We start from the raw sequence: 15894 nt of genomic DNA, 5'->3' as shown, positions 1-15894 counted from the left end.
TTGTATTGTTCAGGAAGCTGGTAAAAGCTCAGCTGAGATTTGGGAGGAATCCTTTTCCATTCTGAGCTACAGGGGAGCTGCATTTTTTAGCAGCATTTCTATTTGCCTGTTGTACAAGTAGAGCTCTGTATTACCCAGCCTGGCAGCACTGAATACCAACTTTTTTCCAGGTGACTCATTTCTGGGTACAAACTCTGTTTCTGCTGTTTAATTTCAGTCTTCTCTATTTGTTAATTCAGAAAGAGCAGGGCTCTTTCTCTGATAAGCATTGCTGTGTTATATGACTGTAGGAAATCCGTGCTTGTCATGCTTTGAGATGCAAAGTATGACTGTATCAAAGCATACCACGTGAAAATTTTTGAAACATGACCTTTGTAACCAATTCGGGCAATGAATTGCGTGTAACATATGCCTGCAGAACAGAACATATACTTGGGCATCTGAGGAGGAGCTCTTAAATTATCTAATTATATTTTTAATCTTTTTTTATTCTGGGTGTATGTTCACAAATTTAAATGCAAAATTCACTTACTCCACCCTAGTGAAGACACATGCACACATACATGCAAGGTGTGTTTTTCATTACCTTACTAAACTACTTGAACAAAACAGATTTTTTTTTTCCCTTTGGTTTTGCTAATTGCACAGGAAGAATGCTCAGAAAATAATTAACAGTAATCAAATAGAGGAAAAACAAGAGGGGTCACCTGTTACCATATATGTTTTAGCTGTCTGTTGAAGATATTTCAAGCTTTTTCCCCCCCCCCGAAACCTATTCCACCTCCCGTTTTTACCTCACAAGACTGTATATATGTTTGTGCAGAGAAGATATTGAGGAGACGTTAAACTATTTGTTCAAACTAGTTTTGTAGCAGTGTAAAAGAATTTTGAAAGACAATGCCAACTTTTAAAAGAAAAAAAAAAAGGCAGAGCAAAAATGCCAGACTTAAATTTTGGGGCGTATTTAACTAATATGCATTAGCATTAGGATTGCTAATTCGTAATGGAAAAAAAAAAGTCATTAATAAAACAGATGTAAATACTTTTGCTGAACTTTAGTGAAAAAATAGCTTCCTGGAGTGTTTTAATGCTTAGTTAATGCAGTTCTAAAGAAAAAGTATTAAAAAGAAGTTATTGAACAATGACATATTAATCACCACATTGTTTTTATTAACAGTTGTTTTCTCTTGGCTGTGCTGGCAATGGTGCTTGACTATTGGAGGATGTGATAGTAGAGGAGTTTTACAGTATTCTCTAAGCAAACCTTATTGTGAGGGGCTATACAGGAGAGATAGGTGTGTTGTGAGGGAAGACCATGTGAATATTGTCATGAGTTGGTCTTCCTTGAATTCTTTTCTGAGTGGAAATTTTGATATGTAACATTTCAGGTATGTTCATTCTGTTCTTAGGACTTTGTGTCACGAGCTACAGATGTATTTTTTTTTTCCCCCTTTATGACATCTGGATTTAGTTATTGGACACTGCCTCACCAGTACAAAGGAGGAAGAATAGGATTTAGAATAATGCAAACGTACTGGTGTAGGAAAATCAAACATGTACAAGTTACTGTTTTTAGTACACAGTCTGTTGAGTATATACACTTTTGTAAACCTGATAATTCTTTGCTGCTGTCTTTGAAGGTTTTAGGATTTTGATTTACATCACAAAAGTTTAATACACAGAAAAAAAATAGTTCTACAAAGCAGCCCAACAGAGTTGCAGTAGAAACATGGAAGAGTTAGGAAGACAGAAGCTTTTTCACTCTAGCTGAAAGTTGAACGAACTGGGCAAACCTATAAATTTTGTTTAAAAATATATGTTGACATAGGTTGACCAGTATTTTTTATTGTTTTGCTCTGTATTAGTCTTATTGGTGCACACTTGCCTTCTTTTGTTCTTGGTGGCATTCCCTCCCAGCATTTTCGAACTTTGTGTTATATAATTATGCCACCTGTAGTAAACAAGTGACTTGAAGTTATTCATATGAATCTTAAAATATTTTTTTCCCTCTTCTCCCATAAAAACAGATAATATACCTGAGAGAATCACCAGAAGATGTGTACAGGCTTGTATTGGCTGGAAGCGTTTCGTATCTTCCTTTCAGGTAAATAATAAGATGTTGGAACTTTTTTTTTCCTTTTTTCCCCTAAGGTTTTAATATCTGGAAGGTCATGTTTGCTGTCTGATCTTTAAAGTGCAGGCTGCTGAACTGGTAGTTCTGAAGTGTAATGATACAGAAGGTAAAGGAGCCACAGTGCTTCACATACAGTCTTGTTTAGCTTTTTGATCTATATTGCTTCCTACTTGGCATTGTTTTAGTACTAGTAGTTGATTGTTAAACATCTTAAGTGTGTCTTTTTACCAGTGAGGAAATGTATAAAAATACTGGTTTGGTGTTGCTTGACCGTGAGGGAGTGTAATCCTAGCTTTTTCAGACCACAAACTTCTCATTGTGGTATGTGCTATGTTGCCGAGAGTAGCAAATAAAGTCGATCCATAGCATGGAGGGACAACTTCATCAGTTCTTCCAAAACAGAGTGTTAAAAAAGTTGGACCAAACTAGCATTCTATTGTCTGTCTCAATATGCAGAAAATGGACAAAAAAAATTTAGAAGGCAAGTTTAGTGTCCAAGTATATTGTTAAGTACTTTTTTTTTAAGTTTAAGTACTGATTAATTCAGTACTTTCTTTTTTGTCTGTTTTAGCACTCTTGCCAAAAGCTGTGTTTTTCAAGATTTGAATTTCCTTTACTTACCTCTCCCACTACCCCAGCTGCCAAAGTACAAGTGTATAGTGGAACCTCTATTTAATAATTTACATACCTCCATCATCCCATTTCTCTTTTTAATTCAATTTTTCATATTTGCAGAAGGACAAAATAAGTCCTCAAGTAGATCCAGAAGATTTGTGTTTCTTAAAATCCTAAAGATGTATGTGGATATCTGAGGTAGTAGCTTTTCATTCAGGTCATACAGTCTACCCAAATCCCCAGATCATCACTTTGATAGCACTACTGTATAAAAATGCAAAGATGTGTTATGCAATTAAAATTATTAAGAGTTGACTTATGAAGCCCCCAGGATAAAGCAGACAGTATACTGAAGTGTCTGGGAATTTTACCGTTTTCTTGAATTTACTAGTACAATTAAACCAAATGTAGGAATTTGGATTTCATGAATGATCAACTGAGAGGTTGCTCTGGGCTCTGTTCACATCAGATCATCTTCATCTCTGGAAAAAAAAAAAAAAAAAACAGTATCTTGCCATAGAATAATAAAAAAGACATGTAATTGCTACTTCTGTCACAATCAATAGGAAAACTTGTTAGCAGCTGGCAAAGAATGTTTTTCATTTACCTGGATGGGGTTCTGTTATTTCCTTCACCTGCTGACTTTTTTTTTTTCCACCTTCACACTGATTGGATAGGGAGAAAAAGGTATAGATAAAGTGGAGAGGCAGCCATTCAGGTTCTTCATAAGTTCTTCCTTCTCTCAGCTTAAATGGAATATTTCTTACTTTTAATGTAATATTAATGATTCTCTCTTTCTTGATAAGAGCTGCATGGTTACAGAAGTAGGTGTTCTGCCAGGACATATATTATCTGATATAGATTCACATTAAATTTATTTTTAAGTGACTGTAGTATTCCTGTAGAATACTTATTATGCAGTGCTTATCCAGTAATGGCCATGTACCAAGAACATGCTATTCTTGTATCAAGAAGGTTTAAAAAGCAGTAGTTGAAAGAAAGGGCTTTGTTAAAAACCATTTTCTCAAGTTTAAGCATAAACTATTTTATGCCTCTTAACAAAAAGTCTTTTCATGCATCTATACAAATGTGTATCTCGACAGACATATTAAGAAGATGCTCTTTGCATATATATAATATAATGCATGTGTGCAGCATCTTTTTTCTTTTAAATGGAATTTGAAGAAAAAAATTGCAGTGTATTACAACTTGACTTTTTTGCAAATGAACTTCTGAAGAAAATGTTTTTAAGAGTGTATATTTTAAATATTTAAACATTAGCTTTTGCCATAAGGCGTTCTTTCTGTTTTTCAGATATGTGTGTTCTTTGATGTGTGAATTGAACATGTCACTTTTTCTGAGAAGTATAGCTAGAATAATCTTAGTTTTAAATCTGTTATCATAATGCATTTTATATCTTACTATTGTTATAAGGCAGGGAAAGTGAAATAATTATCTGACAATTATGTTTGTTATAATAGAGATTATATTGAAGCTATCTTCTAAAGTTGTTTTAGAGAAGTGTCTTTTAATTGCATTCACATGGATTAAAATCAGAAAATTTAACAGTTTTGGACGTCATACGTTACAGGGATGCTTCATTTGGTACTTGCAGTTTTCATCTAACGTTGCTGGACTGTTTTCATGCAATAAGCAAGGTAAGTAGAACATTTTCTTATTGCAAAATGTCAGTTAAATATTTCTCTGCCAGAAGAGAAGACTCAGGAAGTTAGGAGCCAAATAGAGCTGTACAGTAGCAGATTTTCTGATTGTTGTCTACCTTATTATGTATTATGCATTGTAACAAAACTTCTAGATAAAGCATCCGTAGAAGTGAACTGATATCATATCTAATCAAATAGCAAAGTTTTTAAAGAGGAAATTTCGAGTTTTATATAGGTAATCTTCTCAGGACAGTAATTTGCAGCTCTAATCCGTAAGAGTTGTGTGACAGGTTTATCAAATGGCCCTCTGATACTACATTTTAGGCTGGATATTTCCTTTGGAGGAGGTTTTGAATCACTTATCGATAATTTTTTTGGGGGGAGCGGGTGGGGGTCAGGACACTTTCAGTATGTACTAATGACTTGTAGTTTTGCTTCAGTAATATAAATACAACAAATGTTAAAATGTTAAAAAATGTGGTTTGCTTTTTAACCACAAATTATCATAATAGAATGTCTTATTGCGGTACAGTGGTTACATAATGTGGCATTTCAGGACAGGGAAAATCTGTTTACATTCTTTTTTGTCTGTATGAATAAGGAAATGTGAAATGGGGAATTCTGCAGGTCTCCATCCCATAACTTTTTTTTGAGGGGGGGCTGGAGGGGGCCATCTCTACCAAATACTGTTGTTTCTATTGAGTAAATTTGCAGATTTTCATTTTTTTGTTTGGTTTTTTTTTTTGCATTTTTTGACTTTGGCTGCTTTGTCAGTAGTGATGAATTTCTATTCTTTTCAGTACTGGCGAGCAGCAAAGAAAACCACAGAGGGCTATACAGTGAAAGAGGAGATTAGAATGTAATATTTAAAATATCTGGGGATTTGAGATTGTCTGTGTTTGCTCTTTCTGACTTTACAAGTGGGTAAACTGCCAGTTACACAAATGTGTACGTTTTTATACTATATTAAATATAATGGCTGTGGATAATTATGGGGCATCAGGGACCACACTAATGTCTGCTAAGGACTGTGAACATAGTCTGTCTATAGCCAATTTTAAATTAGTGAAGATATTCGAATTCTAATGAGGTAGAATATAATTCATGCACCAAATATTTATAATGCTTGAATGCAGACTTCAGAATGTACCCATATTTTAAATAGATATTTTTTGCCAGTTATTTTTCACTGGCAATTTGTACTGATAGCAGTAATAAAAAGACAATACTTATTTAGTATGGAATTTTGTAGTGATTCAGTGCAAACAGAAAGACCTTATTGTCTAACTTCACTTACATTAAAATTTACAAATTTGTTTTGCACCAAGAGTCAGTTGTTCTGTATGTTTTCAAACAAAAGAAGAGATCTTGTAAAGCGTAGAACAGGTATTAAGGGGTGTTTGGTACACTAACACAGTGATAAACTGCCCTCATTGGTAAGGTGTTGTCATGTTAAAAGTTATATTCTGAATTTTAGGCTTTGCAGTGTGATTTTCTGAATTTCGATGTGTTTGATGTAAATGAATATGAGCATTATGAGGTAAGTATTCAGTATCAGTCTTCTGATTCATTTGCTGTTATTAATGCTAAGATAATTGTTTATAATATAATCTGCTATTTATTTTGTAGTATTAGGTTTCATTTTTGTTTTACCTCTTTAAACTATGATCATTAAATAACAGTGCGTGGTCAGAGAGAGCGTATTAAGTCAGATTTAAGCATAGTCAGCCTCACACATGGGGTAAAAGCAGAAACCAGAATTGAAATAAATACTTTTTTTTTTTTTCACATTTTTATTAAAGCCTGAAAAATTATGGGGAAGTGGGAATTTGTTCCTTGGCCATTTTTTAGGTCTTGCATACTCTTGAGCAATCATGATGAGAAACTTGAGGGCATACAAGTCCAAGTCTATCTGACTTCCAGAAAGCAGATAAAGTATGTATATATGAGCTCATGGCAAAGGTGTAACAGCACTTTTTGAGGAGAAGAAGATAGGACTTGGAAACTCCAAGACTACAAAATTCACTTGGGGACACGGGAAACTAATATGAATAAAAAAGACTACAATATTTGACTATGTGCACTGTTAGAAATACAAAATTATTAGTTATCTGTAAAGAGAAAATCGGGTGTTTTTAGAATCTAAAAAATCATGATCTAAATAGTGAAGAGAAATAAGGTGAGGTCATAATTTAGTAACCTATAAACATTTTAAACTTGGAAGTTGCCTTTCATCTGAAGGACACCAACTGCATTGTTGTAAAGCTGTAATTTAGAAAAAGGAGTACACAAGAGGAGTGAGGTTCAGAACAAGTGACATCCTCTTGATGAAATAAAAAGCAGGCAACTAACACGCTTCCTTTGGCAAAAATTGTACATCATTTCTATCTAGCATGTATTTTGAAACAATAAGGAAAAGGCTGAAAATACAGGGATAATGATAAACCAAGCATTTTCTCTTGACAGAGAGCAGAAAATGGAGATTTTAACTGGATAATACCAAACAAATTCATTGCCTTCAGTGGACCTCATTCAAGAAGTAAAATTGAAAATGGTATGCTTAAAAAAGGAGGTGGGGGACACAAGCCCACTGCTTTCTTAGCTGGTTGTTATCAGTAAGAACAAGCTTTAAAAATTGTTCCTGAAACAGTGTGTTTTTTCCTTGGATCTTTTTCTTTTATAAGAACCCTGACAGTAAAATTTTAATGCTTGGTTTAATTGTATCTGACCTAGGTGCTTATGTTAAAATTCCATTTTCAGTTAGTCTATTTCTTTCTGTTGAATATGAGTTTTATTTTGAAAGTGTTTTCTTCTATTGCTTTTGAGTCTTCATTTACATATTTTCTGTTTGAGCCTTATTTTCCCTTATATTTCCATCTTTTTTTTTTCTAACAGGCTATCCCCACCATGCTCCAGAAGCTTATTTCCCATACTTCAGGAAACACAAGGTCACTACTATAATACGCCTCAACAAAAAAATGTATGATGCCAAACGTTTCACAGATGCTGGATTTGAGCATTTTGACCTATTCTTTGCTGATGGAAGCACACCTAGTGATACTATAGTTAAAACATTTCTAAATATTTGTGAAAATGCTGAAGGTGTCATAGCTGTTCACTGCAAAGGTATAGTGTGCAAACAATTTATATTATAAATAATGCTTATATATTATGCAGTTTCTGGGATGTTTCCCACTATAACTCTGTTATATCTAGTTACTGACAACATTGCCAAGCAGCAGATTTTCTATACAAATTCTGTCTGTGCTTTATTCTGCTTTTTGTCTTCTAATTTTTTAAATTCCAGGAAAATCTTTCCAGCTGTTTCCAAGAATGAGGCTGGGGAAAGTGAGCTTGCCAATATTAACAGCTCTTTCTGCTAGGAAGTGCTAGGACTTTCAAAAGATTCTTCTGAGCAGGAATTTCAATTATGGCAAGGTTTATAGGTCTTTCTGACAATATGTGGTATAAATACATAGTAAATTTTTGAAAATACCAGTATACTAGCTATACTAGCTGCACTGTTCTTTGGACCAGGCATTCGGAGCATGCCCAATGCAGCTAGTGTAGAGGGTTTCTGAGAGAGAGCGATTTCTGTGGTTCTAGAGGAACTATGTTTGCCTTTCCACACCTGATAATAGTGTGATTGAAGGAGAAAGGTGAATTCTTAAAGCATTTGCCTGGGACCTGCAAAGACTGAATTTTTGTTAACTGAATCTGCCATTCACTTGCAGCATGTTTAATAGTTTTAATAGATTATACTGTGAAGTAGAGTTGGTGTTACAGCTTTTTGACTGTTGTACATAAGTGCATATTTTTACTCTCCACCAAGGTGTGAAATCTGTGTATACCACTTAATTGATTACACAGCAGTGGTACAATTGCTTTGTTTTCATTCTGATGAAGATGTTCAAGATGTCCTCTGATATTTGTCATGCTAATAATGTCTAGACTACCTTACAGTCTTCAGCCTCCTATTAGTCTTGAGAAAGAGTAGAATGATGTAGCCTGTTCTTAAAGCTGGGCAAGGTAAAGGAAATGCTGTGCAGTTGTCTTGGCTGTTCAGCTATACTGAAGTTTACATGTGTGTTGTTCCGTGGATTCTTAAATGAGAGGATTTGATGCATGGTTTGACATTTACAGCAAGTGGTCGAGTGGGGGAGCCACTGAGCTGTCTATCTTCCTTCTCATGTTTGTCAAGGTAAATAGTGCTGTTTCTAGGGCCGTGTCAAAAAAAAGTTTTCTTATTCTGGATTATTCCAGCCTGTGTTGGCTAGTGCTCGGACTTGCTTATTGCAAAATGTAGGTTTTCCTTGTGAACCAAAAAAAAGAGTTTAGTTAAAGGAAGGATTGGAAGAACAGCTGGTTTTAGTGCAAGTCACGATGAATTTGCAGTTAAAATGCTTTGAGAATTCTGTGAAAAGATAAAAACATCTACATGCCTATTTAGTGTATTGCCTGTATATTTTTGTGTATATCTCTGTGTGTGCATGTGTGTCTGTGTGTGTAAACATACCTGTAAGGTCACTAGCTTTGCAAGGTTATCTTACTAAAAATATGTGAACAATGTGTTAGTAACCATGTCTATGGGAAAAAAAGAATTGAAAAGGTAAGTTTTACTTACTGAGTTTTATTAGTAATAGGTTTGCCTAATAAAACAGGCAGTTAATTATTTGTCTGAGTAACAATGTCTGTAGCTACAGCAGATTCCAAATGAAAATGAGTATATAAAAGAAACCATTCTTTTATCTTACACAGCTGGTCTTGGACGAACTGGCACACTTATTGCCTGTTATATTATGAAGCACTATCGGATGACAGCTGCTGAAACTATTGCCTGGATCAGAATAAATAGACCTGGTTCAGTGATTGGACCACAACAACACTTCCTGATGGAGTAAGTAGATTAAGTACATTTAAAAATGTATTTAGATGCCTTTTTCTTTTTTTTTTTTTTTTTTTTTTTTTTTGTACCCTTAAAATCTTTGTTGTTAATTTGTTGGTTTGGGGGATTATTTTTCTATACCATGATAGGAAACAGGGAGAACTTTGGACAGAAGGGGATATCTTCCGTGCAAAGTTGAGAGGAAACCGTAAAATTGCTGTAACAAGAATCCTGTCGGGGGTGGATGATATTTCAATTAATGATACTAGAAACAGGAGAATGATCCGAAAGGACATTGAACTGGTAAGCATCTGAATATTGTGCTTTTGTAAAAGTTGTAAGTGCTTTTGAGGATCTCTTAGGTTCTGAACAAACCTGTGGGTACAGTAGAACTTTGTTGGATTCTTCTTCTGTTTTCCCTTTTTGTACCAAGATATTTGCAAGTAAAAAAAGATATGGATAGTGGTTACAGAAAATGAAGGTCAGTACACAGGTGAGGTAGGAATATCCTTGTCCTACTGTCATCTTGTGATTAAGTAAATATTAGAACAAAAAAATACAATTTGCTGTCAAAAATTCTGTAATTGTATTTTGGGTTTTTATATTGCTTTCAGTGTTTTACAGGAAGGGGTGAAAGGTGTTTTGCTTTTTTGATTTCTAAGTAATTACAATTTCTGTAATACTTCTTGCAGCGTCTCTTAAAAAAAAAAAAAAGTATTACTGTGAAAATGGCAGATGAAGGAGGGAAATGCTGTACTTGAGTGATGATTGTATTGTACCAAAACAGAGATTTGAGATGTGTTTCTACTGTTTTAAAAGTAGACAACATTCTGACGCACGTAATTCACTGGAATGAAAAACTTTGGCAAACTTTCTTGTTGGGATAATTCTAAGTTCAAGATTTAAAGTAAGGTTAATAGTTAATTTTCTAAATGACTATATTTACCTCTTTTTTTCCCCTACACTTATCTAGTATAGTGATGAAGATGAAACAAACTGTATAACACAAGGTGATAAGCTTCGTGCTCTGAAAAGTAGAAGGCAAGCAAAAGCAACAGCTGCATCTCCGCTAACGTAAGTCCGTTCCTGAATGCATAAATACCAGAAATACTTCTATCTTCTTCTTCACACACACTTGCTGTAGCACCCAAAAGTTTGTTGGCAAGGCTGTTTTTGCTCATTTGAAACAAGCATGAGATTCACCTTTCTTCTGGTAGCTCGGTGTGCATTAAGGAGGCAGGAGAACTTGTCTGAAGAACTGCATTACTCAATTTCTTGTTGTCTGTGTTGTTTTTTGATTCCAATGCTCAGTGCTCTGCAAGTTCTTGTGGTTATTTCTGAATGACGTATTCCTAGTTCATTCACGAGCATTCCCTTGTCCTTCCTGTGGTAGTATAAAAACAGAGGAATACAACTCCAATTGGTGGTGTTTCATTGGCTGAAATAAGGTATATTTTCATTTTTGAAGTAAGGTCAACTACTTAAAAAGAATATCTGGAAGAAAAATCTAGCTTTATTTCATTTTCAGGTCTTCAGAGAACTTTCCCTAAACCTTGTGGGCTTTGGGATAAGGGCTGGTACTCTGGAAGGCAGGGAGTAGCAGCGTTTCACTGAATAAATACAAAGGGCTGTGGTTCTATTTGAGAATCTGGTATGTTAGTCTCTTTGTTTTAGACAAACACCACCTGTAAGAGGAAATTTTTAGTCAACAGTTGTTTGCATCTGTTGCAAATTGTACCAACTATAGGTAAAAGCTTTCTGGTTACCCTTACATAAACTACAGAGAATGCAAGAGTTGCAAGTCGTATCTGAGACCTCATTTGATTTCTAGGAAAGGAATGGTGACCCGTGGCTATCAGATTTTTTTGCAAATAACACACCAAAAGAGTCATAGAACAAAAGCAACTAGGCTTTTATTTTGCAGCCTTTCTGTGGGGATGCTGCTGCAAAACTTCTAGCTCACTATGATTTTTTTTTTTAAGACCAAAAATTGTCTTCAGACTTCTAGATAAGCAAGAGGTATATTGTAAGAATATGCTGAATGGAAAGGAATGCCTTTGGAAACCCTCACTAATTGCTGTGTAAGAATTCAGTTTTGTTTAAAAAGAATCTTTTCCTTTCATCAGTTACAAAGGCAGTCATACAATAAACAACATATAAAAAACAAAGACTGTACCCAACTGAAATTAAAACCAAAAGCAAACAAACAACAAAACACACACACAAAAAAAATACAAAACACACAAAAAAAAAAACAACACAGGACCTCAGTGTACTCAAGTAGTCCATTAAAAACCATCTACTTTGCACATTAGTTTCTAAGGCACATAGTGCCTTCATTTCTACTTCATAATACTCTTTCATAAGTAGTAATTTAAGTCATGTAATAAAGTTTGTGAGATATCTCATTTACTGTATGTTCTACAGAATGAATATTGATTGTATGATAGTCTAATCAGAGGCACAGTATTAATATGCGTAAAGACTATCAACTATTAAAAAAACCTATTCCATCCACAAAGCATTCTGTAACAGGACTCCCTTAATTAAAACTAGGTAGTTTGTAGTCCTGTAGAATTAAAATAAATGATCAAGAGCTTCTGGTAGTTTCGCATAGTGTGCCCTGTGGCACTGGGAGGTGTGATGCTAACAAGGAGTTGCAATTTCCTTCCTCCTGTTTCCATCAGTTATTGTAGGGTTTGCAGCTTGTACTGAAGTAATTTGGTGACAAATCTAGAACCTTTTACATTCTGTGAGTTAATGTTACTAAACCAAAATATCACTAGGCATATTTAGCATCCCTACCTGGGTTAGAAGTCTTCCATACCTGAATAGCTGTCAGTCTTTTTTCCATCATAGTTCAGAATAAAAAGAAAACAACAACAACAACAAAAAACAAACAAACCAAAAAAAAAACACTAATTCTGCTATGAAATAGATTAATTTTATCTAAGCAAACGAAATAGAATGAAGTTCTCTATGCAGTTTTATTTCAGAGAGAAATAGGGGAAAAAAATCGAACACAAGCAACGTAAAAGCACTACAAGCTGGGAGAATTATTAGTCTTTTTGTGCTAGAGGCGTGACTTAAACAAGTCCCAGGGGGTTTGTATATAATGTTTTGTTAATGTTTGTTGAAGTTGTTTGTATAAGCTGTTTATGCCTTGGTGAATGGATGCTTTGTATATGTTCTGATGAGCAATATGCTGCACCTTTGGCAAAGGGATTATGAATTAGCTTTTGCTCTTTCGAACACAGGAAGACAATATATCCTCACCATCTGGGTGCTTACATAAATTGTTTGTTACAAGAAACTGATCTGGCTCTGATCTAGGGTTTCTGTATTAAAACACAAGATTGTGAGGTAGGGTCTATCAGTACAGGCTGATCAAGCAGCGTAGAAGTTAGCAACAAGTGGTCAGAGATACACTGGTCTAGAAGGCATTTATTTTCAAAAGAGTGATGTGGACTTTCTTTGGAATAAATAAATGACTTCAGTGAGGATTTCAGAAATACTGCTTTGCTTCTGGTAACACATGGATACACCTGACAAGTCATGGTTGCATGGATTGTGATAGTCACAGAAAGAAAGAAAATGCTTGGCTTAAGATTATAGAGCAATATGCTTTTGAAGAACTTGAAACAAGCTAAAATGCACCAATAGCTTTTGCTTTTGAATTTTTGTTCACCTTTTCCTCCCCCTCCAACCCCTTTTTTAGATGGCTCCTAGCTATGCTGGTGTCTACACTGTGTAGCATTGTCATCTGGTGGATTGTATGTGGCTCCCTTCTTCCCAGCCTGCTATTCTGTCTAGATGGTTTAAGAACATAGTAACCATCAGGACCCCCTGAGAGAGAGCCACTGTGTAAGTGTCCCATTCCATTTCTCTACAATAGCTCATGCTTTCTGTCTAGTATGTCTCATAAGTGCATGTTTTCATACCATGTTTCTTACTGGCTTTGTTGCAAGAGTAAATTTCACTGCTCTCGCTTTGTTGTATTTTTGTGTATATTATTTGGAATAACTGAGTGATTTTTATGGCTGGCTTGCAATACAAAAGGTGCAGAGCTTTTGTAATTAGGATGATTTATAATTTTGAAGCCTTTCTTCTCTGCATGCTTCTGCAAATAAGCAAAACCATGTTTATTAAAGAAAAAAAGTGCTGTTTTAAAATATGATCCTCTCCTTTGCATATTGCAAGTGAAGATGTTAGCTTCAATTTTACTTTGAAATTCATGAACTTGCAAATGTGCTTAATCTCCCAAAGGATGGTTTTACTCATGCGAAATGCCAGGAGTTAGAATTTGTTAGAAATGGCAGTAGGTCTTTGTTTTTATGAAGGGATTATAGTATTAAGCCATAAGAGGCAGTAAAATGGGACACTTTTCCCCTTATAGCAGAGGATGTGACAGGTTGCAGTATTAGGACAATGCACGTTTGTTTACCCAAGCAATCTGGTTTCATCTTCTTTCATTCTTAATTATTTTTATAGAGCTTTATGAGACTAGGTTGACACTTCTTTTCTGTTACTTAAATTCAGGAGCTGGATTAAAAACATGTTCCTTGAGTACAATTTTTACTTTTCTCCATCTTCTGTCAGAGTGGCTGCAGTGGTTGTTGTGTCTAGCTTTCACTTAAAAGGTGCAATGTTTTTGCCAGATGGCAACTTTCATCTTTTGGCCAAATTAAAACTTCAACAGCATGAAGGACTACCAGGAAACCCAAACAGCTCCCTTCTGCTTGCTACCTTGTTTCCCTGAGGCTACTCTGCCATCACCACCCAGGAAGCAAAATGGTTACTTTGGGTGAATACTTGAAAATTCAGTGCTCTTAGAGGAAAAAATAGGTCAGGAAAAGTGTTTCACGCCACAGTAGTGAATAAGAAAAGGAATTCTGTCCTGTCAGAACTTTATGGTTAGGAGATGCTGTCCTCCTCACCTTTGACCTCTGAGCCATACTTCTAAAAATGGAAAAGGTATAGAAATAGTTCTGCTAAGGTAAATGACTTAACTAAGAATGAGAATTAGAGGGAGTTATGGACAATTTAGTTATCCCATTAGTGTAATCTGAGGTCATTTTAATCTTTTTTTCCCCATTGGTACCTAACTTTGTCCAATACTGTACTTACACAAGAGTTGTTTCTGAAGTTTTATGCTGAATATGTGAATAACTCTTGTCTTAATGTTTTACAGAAGTCAAGCCTTATATTTCTGAAGGCAGACAAAAAAAAAAAAAACCACAACCAAAACCTACTGTAAAAAAATGAAAGAATCCATCCTTTATTTTCCTGTACTGTAAGATCAGATTCACTCAGATGTCTTCTCTTTGTGTGTTCTTTCTAAAAACTCCTTTGCTAGAAGGGAAGAGAAAAGATAGATTGATGTTGTTAAATGTGTCATTATGCAGGCAATGGGGTTACTGGTGCCCCTGTGTCATATCCAGCATTGACAATTACACTGTGTTATGTCCAGGAAGACAAAACACTTACTTTTATTTTAAAAGCTTTTTATTTTTTTTAAGCTTTTTTTTAAATTTTATTTTAATGTTCTCTCCATTATACAGATCAAATTATCAATCAGGGTAGTGATTCAGTCATCAGTCTTGGCTAGCCTGGCAGTCCTGTGTGCTGAAGCCCTGTGGAATGAAGAACATCAAGTCACTTGTTGATTATTGGTAACGTAGGAAAGTGTTAGCTGTCTCAGGCCAGTCTTCCTAAAAACCCTAAAGACTCAGGCCAGTCTTCCTGAGAGAGAGGTGACGAGGGACAGAGCAGTATTGCATTTGGCGGTGTAGTGGTTTACCCAGGCAGGCGGCTCAGCACCACGCAGCTGTGAGCTTGCTCACTCATCCCCAGCGGGGCTGGGGAAGAGAATTGGAAAAGTAAAAGTGGAAGAACTTGCAGGTTGAGATGAAGACGGTGTATTAGGTAAGGCAAAAGCTGTGTGCCCAAGCAAAACAAGCAAAGCCAGACAAGGAATTCATTCGCTATTTCCCATGGCAGGCAGGTGTTCAGCTACTGCCAGCAAAGCAAGCAGGGCTTGTCATGCTTAGCTCTTACCTGGGAAGACAAACACCATCACTCCTAATGTCCCCTGCCTCCTCCCTTACCCCATGGCACCACATGCTATGGGACATCCCTTTGGTCGGCCTGGGCCAGCTGTGCTGGCTGTGTCCCCTCCTGGCTCCTGGTGCACCCCCAGATTCCTCGCTGGCAGGGCAGCACAAGGAGATTGTGCTTTTGGCTCTGCGCAAGCACTGCTCTGCATCAGCTAAAACACTGGTGAGTTACCAACATTATTTTTGTCATAAATCCAAAACACAGCACTGCACCAGCTACTATGAAGAAATTAACTCTGTCCAAACCAAAATCAGGACCTCATAAAACAGGCAAGTGCAATCCCCCCCCCTTCTGTGTAGCCTCGCTTCCCTGTAACCCTCTTCAGGATATTGCAATCAATTATGTTTTAAAAAACCTTTTTTACATGGATTGGTTTGTCCAGGTTGTAGTGCCTTGTTGGCATTTTGAGTTTTCTGGTTTTTTTTTGTTTGTTTGTTTGTTTGTTTGTTTTTTTATATCAGGCTTTGGGGTTGTTTTTT

General features: G+C 35.8%; 1 protein-coding gene across 7 annotated transcripts in view; it reads left to right on the top strand.

Annotated features, from left to right (window-relative positions):
* The window catches only part of CDC14B (cell division cycle 14B), a 51824-nt gene that overhangs the window by 21185 nt on the left and 14745 nt on the right, over positions 1–15894 (top strand). For 4 of the 7 annotated variants that reach the window (XM_084503387.1, XM_084503393.1, XM_084503392.1 and 1 more), the window contains exons 5-12: positions 2028–2104; positions 4341–4407; positions 5891–5953; positions 6880–6967; positions 7309–7539; positions 9172–9310; positions 9448–9601; positions 10272–10372. In XM_084503387.1, coding sequence (XP_084359513.1) covers positions 2028–2104; positions 4341–4407; positions 5891–5953; positions 6880–6967; positions 7309–7539; positions 9172–9310; positions 9448–9601; positions 10272–10372 — 920 coding nt within the window. Of the gene's footprint in view, positions 1–2027; positions 2105–4340; positions 4408–5890; positions 5954–6879; positions 6968–7308; positions 7540–9171; positions 9311–9447; positions 9602–10271; positions 10373–13016; positions 13163–15894 lie in introns of all 7 variants that reach the window. The other 3 variants (XM_084503390.1, XM_084503389.1, XM_084503391.1) reach the window with 1 other exon arrangement.

This window comes from Aythya ferina (assembly GCF_964211825.1).
Source record: "Aythya ferina genome assembly, chromosome: Z".
NCBI lineage: Eukaryota > Metazoa > Chordata > Aves > Anseriformes > Anatidae > Aythya > Aythya ferina.
The sequence above is the reverse complement of the archived record's forward strand: the minus strand, read 5'-3'. Positions and strand labels throughout refer to the sequence as shown.